Source organism: Astyanax mexicanus, chromosome 14 (genome assembly GCF_023375975.1).
Source record: "Astyanax mexicanus isolate ESR-SI-001 chromosome 14, AstMex3_surface, whole genome shotgun sequence".
Classification (NCBI taxonomy): domain Eukaryota; kingdom Metazoa; phylum Chordata; class Actinopteri; order Characiformes; family Acestrorhamphidae; genus Astyanax; species Astyanax mexicanus.
This window is the reverse complement of record NC_064421.1, coordinates 44374944-44393698: the sequence shown is the minus strand read 5'-3', so window position 1 is coordinate 44393698 and position 18755 is coordinate 44374944. Positions and strand designations below refer to the sequence as shown.

Below are 18755 nucleotides of genomic sequence, written 5' to 3'. Positions count from 1 at the left end.
TTCTTTTTGTCACTTATTGAATACACATTGAGCTATGGTCACCAGTGTTGCCAACTCCTCAGTAAGGAAAGTAGCTATTGGCTGTCCTAAAAGTCGCTAGAAGTTGCTAAATGACGTCATCGCCTAATTTGCATAATACATGTTTTTGAAGCTGTAAAGGATTAGGATTGTGAGAGAGAAAAAAGTGTGTAAAAAAACATCCTAAATATGTTACAAATGTTACAAATGAACAACTTCTGTTGCTTTTTAAATAGGAGGTCACTTTTTTACAGTAACTTAATTTTTATGTGAATTACATAAATTAGTTTTTTGCCATGTTCTTAAATGTTATTATAAGAGCAGCAATTAGCCGGAACTGTTATTCTACATTTTTTTTGTTTGTTTTTTTTCCTTAGTTAGTTTGTTTTATTTAATTTTTTACGTTTTCTTAAGTTTTCTTTATTTTTAAACTTATCATAGACAAATTGTTCAATGGTTCAACAGATGTTTAGCTTTTTTATAAAGAGGCAGACACTGTGGAGGAGGTGAGTGACAGGCTGTGTGGTGAATGAGGTGAGTGAATGATTGAGACTGTGTGAGTTAAATTAAGGGATTTCTGTTCGTGTCACACTGAAGACACATTAATATTTATACTTCTGCTCTGTAAATACAGAGCGTGGTCAGTCAGCGGCGGCTGTGGGCATGCGCGATTCATTTGCATTGTGTTGGTGGAGCGGTGTGTGTGTGCTCTGACAGTCAAGGCCTAGGCATATTTCATGCCGAGACGACGGTCGCGTGGCTCTAGCGAACAATGTGACGTAATTGCGGAGAAAACGAACAGGTGTGGACGTCGCACAGGGGCTTCGTTCGCCGTGTCGTGCACATGGAAGCTGGGTGAACTCCACGGCCGAAGACACAACGCGACAAAGGCTGTGATTGGTCGTTAAAAAAGAGGCGTGCCAAGAAAACAAACATGGACGATTTTGAAGAAAGGCTGGCTGAGCAGGTACAGCGGTACCCTCACCTTTACGATTCACACGTTTTATAGTATTTCACACGTTGCCATACCGGAGCTTGTTTAGACAGAGCCCGATGGTTTTCCGGTAGTCATGAAACTAAGCGTTACTAACGTAACAGCACCACCTGCAGTTGTGGAGCATGCGAGACAGGCAAAGCGAAGCCGCAGAAAGTATGCCAGCTCGAAAGCTCGTGAAAGCGCGCTTGACTTCGTGCAATGCTCACGAAATTCGTTTCGCTGGAAGTATGCCGAGGCCTTCAGACTGCACTGTGAGTGGTGTAGGGCGGGGCTGACGGCAGCACCCGCTGCAGCGCGGAGGACATGAACTGAAGAGCGCGTGTTCATCTCAGAGTCGCCAAAAGTCTCCAATAACACCACAAAAACTCGCCAGATTTGTGGCTAGCTGCTTTTTTACAAAAAAAGTCGCTAGAGGGTCTGAAAAGTCGCTAAATATAGCGACAAAGTCGCTAAGTTGGCAACACTGATGGTCACACATTTAGAATCAGAAATGTACTTCTGCAGTGCTACTCAAGTCACATGTGAGTAAACTTTACACAGAGTATTCTGGTAAACAAACAAATGCTAAGTCAGATTTGTATAGCTCATATCTTTCAGCTGGAAAACAGCCCATTCAGTACCAAATACACCAGACAACAAGAAAATAGTTCCCAAATAAGACCAGGCACATATTTATAAGATTATTATTATGCATTATATACCATATGCTAAGATTAGTTTATTTTAATCATTTATTATCCAGTTCAATTTAATTCCTTTTTAAGTTCTTTGTGAACACTAGTTAGTTTCAAATGATCATTTTACTAAATCCGGTTGCACCACAAATGTTGTGTCTTACATAGTAAGAACTAATTCACGAGCAAAGTTGCTTATTGTTGCGTTTACATGGTAAAAACAAATGTATTACATGTCAATCAACATGTTGCCAAGGAAACGGGGTTGTCCAACAGCATGCCTTATTAGACAATATATAGGTGTCACATATTAGCATATTATTTATTATTATATATTATTTCATATATATTCTGTTTTCTTTCTCTTAGATCACCGGACTCGGGTGGAGGCAGGGATTGGCTCTTCAGTGCTCCTTCCCCTCCACAGCACATCTGCAGTGAGTGTGTGGTTCCTGCCTGATGGAGGAAAGTATACTGTACGGGTGTGTGAAGTGAAGGAAGATCAGCTGAAGTGTGAAGCAGCTTACACACACCGCACTGTTCTATACATACTCCATACAATACACAACAACTCCCTGAAGCTGGAGAACCTCTCTATTGGAGATTCTGGAACATTCTCAGTGATAGAGAGAAAAAGTCGGCGCACTGTCAGCGTTCTCTTCCTACAGGTGTTTACTACACCTGCACCTCCAACTGCAGGTACAGACTACACCTACACCTGTACTGTTTACTCAGCAACACTCAAACTCAGCTTATCTAACAATATTTTCTCTGTTTTTCAGGTATCAGTCAGGTATCAGAGAATATAATAGCGGTGATTCCAGTCATACTGTCATTTATAGTCTTGCATCTGGTGATTTTTTTGGCTAAACGAGTGAACAGGTGTATCCAGCAGAGACACCAACCTTCCACTGAGAACCAGAAAGTAGCATTTAATCAGAACCTCAGTAATATTGCTATCACTAAACTGTCTGTCACAGTGTAGGTATGACGGTAGGAGATCCCAAGAACCTGAGTCACCAGCCTGAATGGAATAGCATTATTATTATTATTATTATTATTATTATTATTATTATTATTATTATTAATATTATATGAAGTGAATTTTGGGCCAAATGTTTTACGTTTTATGTTTTATTACAAAAAAAAAATTCTATGAATCGAAAGGAAAAAGTGTATTTTGCAAATTCAAAAGAGAAAAAATATAGCAAATATATATGTTTAAATATAATTGGTTAATTTATTATTATTTGCAGTTATTTTTAAATTTATTAAAAAAATATATATTTTTTTGTGATTTTGTGAGTCTTTGCTTTCATTTTTGTGTTTTTGTGTATTTTGCTGCTGAAGACTTTTGCCTCTGGAATACCTTGTTTGCTTCTGCTTTCGTTTTTTAAGTTTTGGCACAGTTTTTACAGGTGGGCGGGGCTTAAAACAAGGCGTTCCCCTTGAACCTCCATAAAGGATCCTTAAACCCTCCGCTGAGACCTAGTAGACCTATCAATAGAGAAAAGTGTGCCAAAACTCAAAAGAAAAAAAAGCATGATTTCATTTTATCTTTTTTTGGGAGAAAAATAAACTACTGGTTTACAGTTTTTTATTGAGTATTTAGTACAGGGTAATGCTGCACATCTCATGCAGGAGTAGAGAGAGTGGAGGTCTCTCAGATAGGAGGGTCTCCCTCTACAAATTTCTATAAGAATGTCTAACCAAATGCTTGATATTTAAATGATAATCCAGAATAGTTTGAATGAATAATAAGCAACGAATTTAAGCTTTCCTTTAAGCTGTAAGATATTATAATATATAATAAAAACAAGATTTAGTCATGTGTTTTTATGAAGTAAAGTATGAAGTTTGTATTATGAATAGCAATTGCTATGTTAAAAGTCAACCAATAATAATTGATTGTTTTTGGGAAATTTACATATAAGGTTTGTTATATGTCAGGATATCTTCAGATAATAACACATTTTGTTAAATAAGCATGTGCTGTAACTGTAAATGTAAATCAAGTCCATTCATGTAATATGATATGATAATGTTTATAATAGTAATGAATCGTATTATCTGTGCATTTTGTTTTTTATCATGGTCATGTTGAACTTTAATTTGTGGTGTTTTAGACTTATTATTACAGTGGTGATTATTATATAGTTTTTTTTATTGGAGTTATGTATTTTCATGAAAACTTTTTTTAAAACTGATGGATTTTATTTTATTTTGAAATATTATAAACATCTGTAAACAATATTATATATTATATGTTGATTACACTAATTAGGGCAAGCAGAAGAAGTTTCAAACTATATTTCCTAGATCTTCAAACATTAAAAAGAATTAATTTGACCCAGAACATAACAGGAGGGTTCATATTATTCAAACTCCATACTGTGTATTCATTTTAATACCCAAGTACAGTAATAAAAACAGTTACTTGTTGTACTCCTGCACTGCTTTCAGTAGTGTATAATGTTAATACACTGCTGCCCTCTAGTGGAACATCAGAGTAGCTGTAGAAATAGTCAAGTCAAGTCAAGTATTGTCGAGCATATGTACAGGACATAAAGAGAATTGAAATTATGTTACTCTCCTTCCCAATTTTACAGCAAGTACAGATAATAGATATATAATACAAAAGAATGGGAGACACTATATGTACAATACAACAAGGACACAAATAGACACTAGTGGAATAGTAATGGGGTGATTAAGATGGGATGAAAGTACAAGTATAAACAGAACCCGTATAAAATAGTAATGCAAATATGGTATAATAGCTTAAGACTGGTAAAATGAATGAGTGCATAAAGTTCTTAAAGTTCACAGTTTATGGGGAGTTAAAGTAAGTAATGCAGTGGTACAGCAGTACTAAGGTTAAAAATCCACCACTGTACAGTTTAATAGAAATACTCACACTAACACTAGTGCACCAAACATACAGATAGACAGAGCTACAGACAGTCAGATGAAGCTACAGCCGTCCAAGAAGTTCATCATCATCCAGTAAAACACAGACAGTTTATGGCAGAGGTCATTAATAGGCGGACCGTGGTCCGTGTCCGGACCCAGACGTTGTCCAATGCGAACCCAAACTGATAAACTACAGGGAAAGATTTAATTCTGACAGATTTTTTTTAAAGCGGCGGAACTTTTCTTGTCTTTACGGTAAACGTGTTTTGCGGCGTAGTAAACTCACAGACCAATCACGTGTGGTGTAAGATCACCAAATGCTCTCCTAAGCCAATCAGATCTGTGCAGACCGCTGCCCTGGCTGGTGAATTGGGACACGGCTTTATAAAGAGATAGGGAGCACGAGAACTGACAGAAAAACGAGAACGGGCGGAAACTAAAGACATATATATATATATATATATACATATATATATATATATATATATATGTGGACATACAAATTATACAAAAAGGCATTTTATTATTATTATATATTTTTTAAATCATAGTTCAAACAACCTCACGGGTCAGATGTTCCAACTAAATACCCCTGGTTTATGGTATATTCCACCGAATCTGTGCCATTTCTGTCCCTGTATAAATGTGCAAATAAATTGACTTTAAAATACCTTTTATTATTAAACATAGTGTCTTTTACACTGACCTAATTAGGTCTGACTTTACAATTAAAATTTAAAACATTAATAAAACGACTTAGAAAATGAGTAGATTTTTTACTTACACTGAAAAAATAGCATTTGTTATCTGTCCCCACTCTCTAACTATAAACTTTACCAAGGAATATAATTATTAAAATCCTTCAGAGATGTGACTCCAAATCCCATCTATGATTTAAAAATCTATATTTTTTCATAATAAAGCCCTGGGTTTTTAATTCCCTGGGTTTAACTCAGTCCTGTTACCGTAACACATTACCCTATCTTAAACATCTGAAACATTTTACAACATCTACCACAGTAAAGGACATTAAGTGGTTTCTTCTGAAGGTCATGGGAATAAGAAATGAATTTTGTGCCAAAAGTTTTACAGAAAAAAAATTGCAATCAAATTTTTAAGAATCAAAAGAAAAAAGCGTATGTTTAAAATTCAAAAGAGAAAAAAGATATAGAAATATATATAATTATTATTCTTTGCAGTTATTTGAAAATTATTTGTTTTTGATATTTTAATAGTCTTTGCTTTCATTTTTATTATTTTTTATTTTGCTGCGTTTGCTTTTCTTGCCAGTACTGCAGGATTTTAATCCATTATGGCGAAATGGTTTTCTTGGTGACTGTGGTCCCAGCTACCTTGAGATCATCAGTGTAGTTTTAAGGCTGATCTCTCACCTTTCTCAAGATCAAGAATACCCCTCGAGGTGAGATTCTGCATGAAGCCCCAGACTGATGTCGATTAACAGTCTTTCTCACTAGGGGGGTGCCATATCGTCTTGTTCGCAATAATATCAGCAACATTTTTAAATATTGTAAATGATTTTATACCCTTACATATCGTGCCAAATCACCCACCCCTAATTATCACATCAGGGTAATACTTTTTTGCTGTTTTTAGCAAAAGAATAATTCAAACTGTTCTCATTTCCCATTATATATCTACTAGAGACAGATTATATCTGTCCAGTATCATTTATTTTACTTTTAAGCTGGATTTATGGAGATATTTGGAGTGCATTATTAGTATCATGACATTCTGGAGCATTTATTTCTGTTACAAATCTGATGAAATTGTTGTATTTGTTTATATCTTAGTAAGGGGTGTGCCATATCATATTATATCATATGTAATAATAATATTTAATTTTCACTTTGTTGCAGTACTGTTTTTTTATATATTTTTTTAATTTAGTGTTTTGTCATATTGACAAGAAAATCATTATTGAGATATTATTTTAGGGCCATATCACCCACCCCTACTTCTCACCCAAAGTCTAATTTATGGTTTTGTAGCTCATTCCAGCTTTGTGCAGGTCTATGATCTTGTCTGTGACATCCTTAGAAAGCTTTTTGGTCTTGCCCATGTTAAAGAGGTAAAAGTCTGACTGATTAATGATTGAGTCTGTGGACAGGAATTCAAGACAGGTAAGGAGTTGATTAGGAGCTTTTAACTGGTCTGTAGAAGCAGTTAGAAACTCTTAATGGTTGGTAGGGGATCAAATCCTTTTTTCTATTTTGTAAAATGCAAATAAATGTATATCATTTATTCAATGTGTGTGTGTTTTCTGGATTTAGTTTTTGATATTCTATCTCTCTCTGTTAAAATTAACTTTAAACAGACTATAACTTTAAAAGTATAGACTGTTCATGTCTTTTTTCAGTGGGCAAACCTACAAAATCAGCAAGGGATCAAATACTTATTTCCTTTTTTTTTTGTATGTTGAACCAATAGGAAGTAAGCCCCTCTCTCTGACCCCGCCCCCTCAGTGTGTGTGTATGTGCCCCTCTCAGTAAGACTTTTTCTCAGGGTGGGAGTGGACAGACTCTGGGCAGCAGAGAGGCAGCAGTGTGAGCTGCAGTGTGAGGGAGAGAGTGTGTGTGTGTACAGTATGCTGCTGCTGAAGTTTGTGTGTGCGGTTCTGACCCGGGCTCTGTTTCTGCTGCTGGCTCTGCTGGCTGTGTGGAGAGTGTGCTTGGTGAAGAATCACCACTGGTTCTGGCTACTGACCGTCCTCTTCACCCCCCTCCTGCTGGAGACCATCATCACCCTCAAACGTAGCAAAGGACAAGAGTACAAATGGTGAGAACCCCAGAAACACACACACACAACACACACACTTAGACTTTAGCACAGTGTTAACCCTTTAAACCTGTGTTCCTGCACAGTTTCTGAGGTTCTGAGAAAGTTCTTTATGTTCTTACTGAAAAACAAAGCTCTGGACTTGTGGTGTTAGAACATCAGACTGTGAGTGAACTTCAGAACCGGTTCTCTCGAGAAAAACATGTGTAACATTGTGTAAATATGAGACCAGTGGTGGACTAGATCTCCTTTCAGTGAAGAACCTTCATTCAGAGTGTAAAGTACCCTTTAAAAGGGTTCTTTTAGGGATGTTTAGTAAAGGCAATGATTACATTTACATTTCATTAACTGATTCTATATAGAACCATGCCAGTGGTCCTTCATCTGGTAAATGGGTAAACCTTTTGTAGATCCAAAAAAGCACAAAAAAGCTTTCCTTATCATTACAGTCAAACAAACCTCACCATGGATAGAACTACAACAACTAGATGAACTACAGTGATCTGCACATTGGTTGAAAACCTTTTATAGATGGTTCTTTGAAGCACCAGAAGTTAAAGAACCCTTTCTGCAAAGAGTTTTCTATATGCACACCCTCTCCAAGAGTTCTTTTAAAAAAAGGATGAGGTTCTACACATCATTTAACAAATAAAAAAACTTTTTTTTTTTGCCCTCCACCAGCCCCCTTCTTCAGAGGACCAATTTAACTTTATTGTTTATTAGTGTTTATACAAAGTTTTTTGGTACTGTGGGCATTGTGAGAAGAATATATAATATAAAAAAAATAATAATAATAATAGAAAAAAATAATAATAATAACAATATATATATATATATATATATATATATATATATATATATATATATATATATATATATATATATATATATATATAATAAAAAATAAGAAGTGGGGGATAGTGGAGAAAAGGGGAAAAAGAAAAAAAATACATAGAAAAATAAGAATTAATAATAATAGTAACAATAATAATAACTGAACAATTTGTAAACCACAAGAGAAAAAGGAGAGGGGAAGTGAAAAAAAAACTTTAGGAAATGGAAACCTCTTCTATATGATCGTTTTGGATTAAAAGTATATATAAAAAGTATATATATATATATATTTTTTTTTTATATTAAAGAGTTAACTTGATCTGTTGGTAACCTTTGTTAGAATAAACTGCAAGACAATTTACTCTAGTAACACATATGAATACACTGTAGGGTTAAAACAGTATTAAACACAGATGTCTGTTTGTGTGTGTGTGTGTGTTAACTCAGTTCAGGGTTAAATGGGGTTATTGTGTTCAAAAGTCCAGCCAGATTCCGGTGTTTTGGACGTTTTGTGGAGGTGGGGAGTTTTAAAGGTTTGGAGAGTCTGGATAGTGTGAGAGTTTGAGGAGTTTTATAGAGTTTAAAAAGTGTGGATAGTATAGTGAGTGTGTAGTTTTGTGTTAAATGGAGAGTTTTGTAGAGTTTGCATAGCTTGGACAGTTCGCAGAGTTTTGTGGAGATTGGAGAGTTCTGTGGAGTTTGAGGAGTTTGGAGAGTCTGGATAGTTGGTGGAGTTTAGTGGAGTTTGAGGAGTTTGGAGTCTTTCCATTGCATAGATTTCGAATACAGCATCAATCCACTGTTCAATCCACTGTTCACTGATTCTGCTCCATCCATTTTCTAGTGATAGTCTTTTTACTTGCTGCCAACATTTTGAGCAAGTACTTATCATTTTTTCCTACTAAATGCAGAACCTTTCTCATGAAAACATTCAGCCATAAAAATTCAAACTCAATTCCAAACAGACGCGCTATAGCATTTTCAACCTCCTGCCATAAGTACCACACTGTCTCCAGCATCATCCCTGCTGCTTTCATTTTGCCATCAGGGCTTTTCTTGTAAAAAAAAGTGTAAAAAAGGTAACCAAGCATTTCCAGTTAAATTCCCTTAATAATCAAGAATGTGATGTTAAAATTGTCCATCTACAAAAGATAACCCAGTCTTAATTGGATATGATGAGTTTGTATGACAGTTTAGTGATGTTTTGTAGAGATTAGTGAAATTTGAAGAGCGTGTGTATTTCTGTGAAGTTTGTAGAGTTTGTGTGGAGTTTGAGGAGCTTGTGTAGTTCTGTGGAGTTGGAGAGTTTTTGTAGTTCTGTGGAGTTTGTGTGGAGTTTGTAGAGTTTAGTGAAGTTTGTAGAGTTTGTGTGGAGTTTGTAGAGTTTAGTGAAGTTTGTAGAGTTTGTAGAGTTTAGTGAAGTTTGTAGAGTTTGTGTAGAGTTTGAGGAGTTTAGTGAAGTTTGTAGAGTTTAGTGAAGTTTGTAGAGTTTGTGTAGCGTTTGAGGAGTTTAGTGAAGTTTGTAGAGTTTAGTGAAGTTTGTAGAGTTTGAGGAGTTTAGTGAAGTTTGTAGAGTTTGTGTAGAGTTTGAGGAGCTTGTGGAGTTCTGTGGAGTTGGAGAGTTTTTGTAGTTCTGTGGAGTTTGTAGAGTTTAGTGAAGTTTGTAGAGTTTGTGTAGAGTTTGAGGAGTTTAGTGAAGTTTGTAGAGTTTAGTGAAGTTTGTAGAGTTTGTGTAGAGTTTGAGGAGTTTAGTGAAGTTTGTAGAGTTTAGTGAAGTTTGTAGAGTTTGTGTAGAGTTTGAGGAGTTTAGTGAAGTTTGTAGAGTTTGTGTAGAGTTTGAGGAGCTTGTGGAGTTCTGTGGAGTTGGAGAGTTTTTGTAGTTCTGTGGAGTTTGTAGAGTTTGTGTGGAGTTTGAGGAGTTTGTAGGGTTTGTATGGAGTTTGAGGGGCTTGAGTAGTTCTGTGGAGTTTGGAGAGTTTGTGTGGAGTTTGAGGAGCTTGTGTAGTTCTGTGGAGTTTGGAGAGTTTAGTGGGGTTTGAGTAGCTTGTGTAGTTCTGTGAAGTTTGAGGAGCTTGTGTAGTTCTTTGGAGTTTGAGGAGCTTTTGTAGTTCTGTGGAGTTTGAGGAGTTTGTGTAGTTCTGTGAGGTTTGGAGAGTTTGAAGTTTGTGTGTTTCTATTCTGGAATCACTTTCCAACCCCTCCCCATTCTCCACCCCCACATCCTGCTGCCATTGTTGGGGCTCAGAGTCTGTGTGTGTGTGGAGTGTGTTTGGGGGGGTGTATCAGCTCTGTTTTTGTGATTAGTGTCACTAAGTGTGTGTGTGTATGTTTCAGGTTTTCTCCAGCTATTCTATTCTTCCTCATCAGTATTATTCCCTCCATCTGGATTCTGGAGCTTCACCACCAGGAGAGCAAATCCAGCGACCCACAGGTTACAAACACACACACACACTCACACAAACGCAGACACACACGCACACACAATGTTCACAATAGTAAAAGCAGAAGGAAATCTGACTGGTCGAGTGGTGTTGTAGAAGTGGGATAGCCACTTCTTCTGCTTTACAACCACAAGCTACACCAACTTCACAATGCATACACCATCTATATACCACCTATACCATATACACCACCTATATAGTCTACACCATTTACCAGAGGTGGCAAAAGTACTGAAAAATTGTAATTAAGTAAAAGTACCTTTACTTTGCTAAAATTCTACTCAAGTAAAAGTAAAAGTACCCATCTAAAAATCTACTCTAGTAAAAGTTAAAAAAAAGTACTCAATTTAAAATGTACTTTGAGTGAAAGTTACATAGTTACTTTTATTTATTTGATGTAAAATTAAAAATCAAAATTAAATAATTATTAAATTAAATAATTTAGATCTTTCAGGCAGTATTTGTTCAGACCAGCCAATAAAACATTTTCAAGAACAAGTGGCACAGGTTTGTATGATCCATTTTTAGGTGACTATAAACCGTATTTTTATAGTTTTACAGTTCATTATTATTTTTTTAACTGCTATTTACATGTTTTTGTAACACGCAAGCAGATGTTCCTAATAAAAACTTAAGGAATTATCATTTAAAAACATGAAAACTTACAAAAAACTGTTGGTCAGCGCATGCACAGTGCCATAAAGAAGCACATATCGATGAGTAGCATAACTCAACAGAACACCGGTTCCCCCGAGCCATGCAAACAGACCCCAGGCTACACAGCTGATTCACACAGTGCTTCTCTCTCGCTAACCAATATAAACATTGCATGGAGAAGTTCAGCTGCGCTGCCATGGAGAACAAAACTCATTTTTTTCCCCCCAGCATTTGATTTTTTACTCAGTAAGTAAGGGGAAGTTTCCAATGTAGCAAAGTAAATTGCTTGTGTCAAAATGAATTTGAGTAAAAGTAAAATTACCTCATTTAAAAACTACTTTAAAAATGACAAATTACTCATAAAATCTACTCAATTACAGTAATGTGAGTAAATGTAATTAGTTACTTTCCACCTCTGCCATTTACACTATGCAAACCACCTACACCACCATTACCACCTATACAATCCACACCACCCATACCAGGTATATCTTAACCATCTCACATTCACCACCTATCAGAGGTGGAAAAAGTACAGAAAAATTGTAATTAAGTAAAAGTACCTTTACTTTGCTAAAATTCTACTCAAGTAAAAGTAAAAGTACCCATCTAAAAATCTACTCAAGTAAAAGTAAAAAAGTACTCAATTTAAAATGTACTTTGAGTAAAAGTTACATAGTTACTTTTAATTATTTGATGTAAAAAGGTACAACAAATAATAAATTAAATAGTTTTAATGAACTATTAATCCACATTATTCCACATTTTGTATTGCATGAGGACGTTATTGCCTCGTTATTCCATGTGTGAGCATCCATGCGCCAATTATTATTTTTTTTTAATTCAGACAATTGTGTTTTTCCCAGCATTTTATTTTTTACTCAGTAATGGGGAGTTTTCCAATGTAGTAAAGTAAATTACTTGTGTCGAAATGTACTTGAGTAAAAGTAAATTTATCCTATTTTAAAAAATTACTTTAAAAATGACTAATTACTCATAAAATCTACTTAATTACAATAACTTGAGTAAATGTAATTCATTACTTTCCACCTCTGCCACCTATACCGTCTACACCATCTATATTGTCTACACCACCTACACCTCACAGCCCTTTCACAGCATTCTGAAGATGTGGTTGTAGGTACGAGTGCTTCCTCTGTGTTGCAGTGTAAGAAGCTGGACTCATGGAACAGTGTGAAGAGCATGGTAGAGTCTTTCAACGCCACACATGGAAATGACACACTGAAGGTACTCTCACACCTCCATCCGTTACTTGTTAGCATAATTAGCATCGTAGCTCCAGTGCTAACTGGTGAGTTAGCAACATTTATTGTTTGTTAGCTACATTAACTCCAATTTAGCACCAAACATTTCTGAGTTTTTAGGCTAACAGTAGGGGAAAAGGGGTAGCTGGCACTTTAAACACACAGAGTGTTGGATAGAAGGAGATCTTGGCTTTGAACTGCGGTACTTTTTCATTTCGTTTTGAGCTGAAAAGCTTCTTTTCTCTGGAGATCTCTGAGGGGTTTTTGTCTTTCCTTTTACTGAGGAATCCTGATGGTGGGGGTTTGGTTTTATTGACTCACTGAGTTCTCTTGTCTCTTGCTGTTAGGTGATAGAATGGTGGTGAGTAGATGGATAGGGGCTCTCTGTTCTTCAAGTAAATAAACAAAAACAAGCTCAATTTCAAAGCTCTAAAGACTTCAGACAGTAATGTTACTAAGCAGGGCTGTCTGTGGAATACATAGACTGTATATAGCTGGACAGAGAGCATCGTCTCTCAAAAGTGAAGCCACCACAGGTCGGGCGCATTGACAGAAAAAACACTGATTAATTCCAGATTGCTGGGCTGTGGTAAAGAAGATGACAGATCCATTACTCATATGGGTTTAAACTGGAGCAAATGTGGTTTTGCTAGAGCCAACATATTCCACATATTGCTGAGATGTAAGTATCCCTCATGTCGCGACGACAGGGGTCGACAATTAAGTTTGGCCAGATATTGAAGTGAAAATGAAGTGTAATGGAATAAAGTGCTAAAGACTAGTAGGTCTCCAGCCCAGAGGGTTGTTGAACCCAATTGCAGAACATTTGATCTTAAAGCAGGTAAACCCAGCAATAAATAAATGAACACACTGCTTTTCGCACGGGATTGAACCCGTGTCGTCAGGGTCGTGGTCCAATACACTACTGCTGCCCCGGTTAGTGAATTGGGACACGACTCAGAAAAAAAATAGATAAAAAAGAAAAGGATACGGAGCCCAAGAATGGGCGGAAAAACGAGAACGAACGGAAACTAAAGTCACGCCGAGCGCAACAGAGAGACAGGGGAGGAATGTAAACCCTGCTCTACGCCACGGGGTAATTAACTGAGGTATGATTTTGAAGTGCTTACTACGATATGATATATAGCAGTGTGTATGTGTGTGTCTTTGTTACAGAGATTAGAGGACATCCTATCTATCGTCTGTCCGAATGACTGGATCCTCGCCCTTCATCAGTGCCTTCTGATTCTCCTCATCCTGGGGAAGTGGCTCCTTCCTCTGGGGGGCGGGTTGACCCGAGACGAGCTGTCTCAGCTGCTGCTGATTTTCGTTGGCACGGCTGCTGACATCCTGGAGTTCACCAGTGAGACGCTGTCTGATGTCAAGTGGGTATTTCCTCAATCGTTGGGGAACTGATTCCTGTCTGAGAACTTGGCTGCATCCCAAACCAAGCGTATCCCTAGTGTACACACACATGCATACACACTGCATACACACTTCATAAACTCTGCTTTCAGTGCAGTTGGACACATGGACTGACATGGCAACACCACGCCATTGGATTGGTCCTTTCCCAGCAACTAGAATCGGCTTCAAGATTAAATTCCAACAATTAGAACATAATGCTGTGCCAAGTTTTTAAATTCTGGACCTGGATTTTCCACCTAAGATGCCAGTCTTACAGTTTTGACATATTCCACACAATATGTCAAAACTGTAAGACTGGCATCAGAGGTGGAAAAATGAAGGATAGATTTATGTCCTTCACAACATTCTGGCAATTTATTGATTTTTCTTTTCGCAACAAACATCACAACAAAATCCAACCCAAAGTGTCTCGTCTGAAAATCGTCTGATTGTGTTTAGCTAGGATTGAAGTGTAACAGCCTTTGTGATTAGGGTGGGACAATGTATTGATATTGCGATATATTGTTTTGATCGTTTTGTGTTGTATCAGTACATAGCATAAAAGCTATATCTCTGTGTTGGGCAGTCTGACTGCCTGGTGGATGAAGCTGTTGCAAAGTCTAGTAGTGGAGACTCGGATGCTCCTGTATCTATTGCTGGATGGCATCAGAGCGAAGAGTCCGTGTGAGGGATGGGTGGGGTCGTCCACAATGCTGGTGGCTTTGCGGATGCAGCGTGTAGTGTAGTTATATAGATCTTTTCACAATAATCTTTTCACGTTTCATAGAAAGATACAAGAACCCAGACTTCCTTCTGTCTTCAAACACTCGGGTTCACAAGAATCTGGAACTTAGTCATTCTAGAGAATCAGAATCAGCACTTTCCACATCCTTGTGGTCAAATGCCATCTAACCCAGACAACCAATGCCTTTAGAGAACTTCCCCCTGGCTCTGAACCAGGCAGCTGACTTCTATGCTTATTCAAGTGGGTTTGAATAGGAATTTCACCAAACTGAGCTGTTTTCACATGCAGATTAGGTGACAGATATGCTGTTTTCCTGTTTAATCTGGATGTGTGAACATTAAACAACAATCGTGGGGGTAGAAGAGTGGTAGAGCTCAGCTTAAACCAACCTGCTGTGTAAAAAAAAAAAAAAAAAAAGTGCAAAATCACCCAAATTACACAATACTCTCTCTGTACAGGGCTCTAGACTCTAACTTCTTGCACTGGTTGCACCAGTGTGCCTAACTTTTTTTCTTTTTTTCTCTTGCACCCACATTTTCGACTGCATTGCCTTTAACACCACAGTTTTACAGTGGTGTTAACATTGACTTGCAAATAATTAAAAATGACTAAAAATCTGGTCAGAATAAAGTTCTTTATTTAAAGAACAATTCTAGAAGAAAGGTAATAAACAGAAAAAAATTGTCGGTGTTTAAAGTGCTTTACTGATCTTAAATATAATTTAAATATAATTATTTTGAAATAAATGAACATCAAATATCTCAATATCTAAAGGATTATGCTCCATGACCCATCATAAATTTGATATAGTTTGATGCACCTTTTATTCACGTAAATTAATTTTTTTTAGGAAAAAGTCACACATACTCGCAGTTACTCGAATACATCTTAAAGAGCAACTACACTCTAAAACTTTTTTACATTAATAGTTGAAATGTGTTGCACTGCAGTAAAAATCTATACCAGCCCTGCTTAAAACACTTAAAATTAGATGCAATTATTAAGATTATGTGTGTTCTGTACATTGACGTGTGTGTGTGTGTGTTACAGGGATAAAAGTCCTCAGCTGGTGTATATAATTCTGGCAGTGTGGACGTGGAGCATGCTGCAGTTTCCTCTTCACCTGTCAGGTGAGCTTTTTTATCTAAATACAAACAAGAGTGTACAGTTCTAGCAGAAAACGGGCCAAATAGTCTAAAAGCAGCAAGAGTGTACAGTTGTATTGCAGAAAATGGGCCAAAGAGTCTAAAAGCGGTGAGAGTGCTCAGTTGTAGCGCAGAAAACAGGCCAAAGAGTCTAAAAGCAGCAAGAGTGTACAGTTGTAGAACAGAAAACAGGCCAAAGAGTCTAAAAGTGGCGAGAGTTTACAGTTGTAGCGCAGAAAACAGACCAAAGAGTCTAAAAGCAGTGAGAGTGCTCAGTTGTAGTGCAGAAAACAAGCCAAAGAGTCTAAAAGCGGAGAGAGTGCTCTGTTGAAGCGCAGAAAAACGGGCCAAAGAGTCTAAAAGCGGCAAGAGTGCTCAGTTGTAGTGCAGAAAACGAGCCAAAGAGTCTAAAAGTGGTGAGAGTGTACAGTTGTAGCGCAGAAAACGGGCCAAAGAGTCTAAAAGTGGCAAGAGTGCTCAGTTGTAGCACAGAAAACAGGCCAAAGAGTCTGAAAGCTGCAAGAGTGAACAGTTGTAGCTCAGAAAACGAGCCAAAGAGTCTGAAAGCGGTGAGAGTGCTCGGTTGTAGCACAGAAAACGGGCCAAAGAGTCTAAAAGCGCAGAGAGTGCTCAGTTGTAGTGCAGAAAACGGGCCAAAGAGTCTGAAAGCGGCAAGAGTGTACAGCTGTAGTGCAGAAAACAGGCCAAAGAGTCTAAAAGTGGTGAGAGTGCTCAGTTGTAGAGCAGAAAACAGGCCAAAGAGTCTAAAAGCGGTGAGAGTGCTCAGTTGTAGCGCAGAAAACGGGCCAAAGAGTCTAAAAGCGGAGAGAGTGCTCAGTTGTAGCGCAGAAAACGGGCCAAAGAGTCTAAAAGCGGCAAGAGTTTACAGTTCTAGCTCAGAAAACGGGCCAAAGAGTCTGAAAGCGGCAAGAGTGTACAGTTCTAGCTCAGAAAATGGGCCAAAGAGTCTGAAAGCGGTGAGAGTGTACAATTGTAGCACAGAAAACGAAAATAATGCAGAAACAAAACAATACAGACCGCCGCTTTAAGGTTCCTTAGCTTTTGTGAGAAAAAGGCAACTCCAAGTGAATGAACAATGGACTGCAAATGCCGGAAAGTTTTTTTTTTTTAACTGAGTTTTAACAGGTTTATAGATGTTTGGACTGATCCAGTGTGATAGTCCTCAGTGGACACATTCATTCATAAGGGCTGTAGTAACACATCTGGACTGGTTTGACCCCTGTGTCTTTGTGTGTGTGTGTTTAGTGGTGACGTCCAGGCCGGACGAGTCAGTGGAGAAGGAGGAGGAGGAGAAGCAGACCGGCTGCTGCAGGTGTGTTCTGATAGAGAGACACAGCACAGACATTTGGAACATCGTTGAGAGCCTGTTCATCCAGGACGGGCCGTTTCTCGTTGTCCGCCTGATGGTCATGGCCTACTTCAAGGTGTTCCACCAGATGCTCCTGTTCTTCGCCATCAAGAACTTTCTGGTGGTCATTCTGAACCTCTACAGGCTGGTGGTCATCTGCCTGGATGCCAAGCCTTCAGCCAGACCCTCCTCTCCTACACTCTGATGAAGGGACACATGATGCAGATAGACATATATATAAAAAAAAAAACTATTGGCACCAGGCCTACTGAAAGGTGTGGGATTGAGCGATATAACAACCGACCCCTCAGCATTAAGTTCTGGAACGGTATTGGTTACTTTTGGAATGAGTTGGGGAGTTAGGGATAAGGAGGTAAGCTGGTGATCATTCAACATCGCGACTCACGAAACATTGAAGTCTAGTAGCTCCGTTATAAAATGAAAGAAGCTGCAACTTTGGCCTGGTTGATCAGCTACAAACTTCACAGAAGAAATTTAGGCCTTAGCTTACTAAGTTAAGTAAAGATAAGCTAAGTAAACTAAATTGTAATAAAAAAAAGACTTTCTTTTAAAGTCAAACGAGCGCTGGATGTTAATCTACACAGATTTCTCCCCTGAAAACTGTTTATTTGGGGAAGTAAAGCATTTTTGTTTATTTACAGTAAGCTTAGATTCCCAAATTTCTCCAGCACTAAGGCTGGAGCATTAGCATTAGCAGCTAACTGACTAATGCCGCCTGACAGCGCTACACTGAGGAACCCTAAGTGTTCCGGTAAGCCAGGGCGATATTAGCTAGCTGTTTGTCTCACGTATCTTGTTTTAACATGGTAAGCGTGCAGGCTACAGTCCGACAATATACTTGCAGTTAGCGGGTAATGCTAATGCTGCTCTAGCATCTGAAAAATCTCTATGAGCCCCTATAAACACTCCAAGCGTGAAAACAAAACATCCATCCAGTTCGATGCCAGGAATCATGTGATTCTATGAGCCATTTGGATGCTCCTCCATTATTGTGATGGCTGGCACCATTTTTTACTTATTTTTAGCCGGAGTTACGTAGACAGTTGGAATACCCAGATATATTGGAATTTGTACATTTTTCATAAACTTATTCAATTACTGAAAAAGCTTGTTTTAACTGGTTTTAACACTCCTGGTCACTTTATTCAAAGTGTACCCTGTATAAAGCTTGCTGGTGTTCAGAAAGAGACTTTGGATCATCTGCTGATCATCAGCTGCTTTACCAAATTTACCAAGACATTTTGCAAAAACGTAAGACCATCTGTCCCCCAGCTAAAGCTCAACAGAGGATGGATGATGCAACAGGATAACGACCCAAAACATTGAAGTAAATCAACAACTGAACGGCTTCAACAGAAGAAAATACGCCTTCTGGAACGTCCTGACCTCCTGAACCCAATTGAGAAGCTGTGGCATCATGACCTAAAGAGAGCGATTCACTCCAGATAAATATGCAAAGAATATTATAGCTGA

At 37.8% G+C, this 18755-nt stretch overlaps 1 protein-coding gene across 1 annotated transcript; it reads left to right on the top strand.

Moving 5' to 3' along the window:
- The first annotated feature begins 7106 nt into the window (after positions 1-7106).
- On the top strand, positions 7107-17669 carry tmem26a (transmembrane protein 26a). Its single transcript, XM_022685918.2, has 6 exons — positions 7107-7398; positions 10567-10663; positions 12498-12578; positions 13772-13980; positions 15798-15877; positions 17159-17669. Exons 1-6 carry the CDS (start codon positions 7208-7210, stop codon positions 17464-17466), a joined length of 966 nt encoding a protein of 321 aa, XP_022541639.2. The 5' UTR covers positions 7107-7207; the 3' UTR covers positions 17467-17669.
- The last annotated feature ends 1086 nt before the right edge of the window (positions 17670-18755 follow it).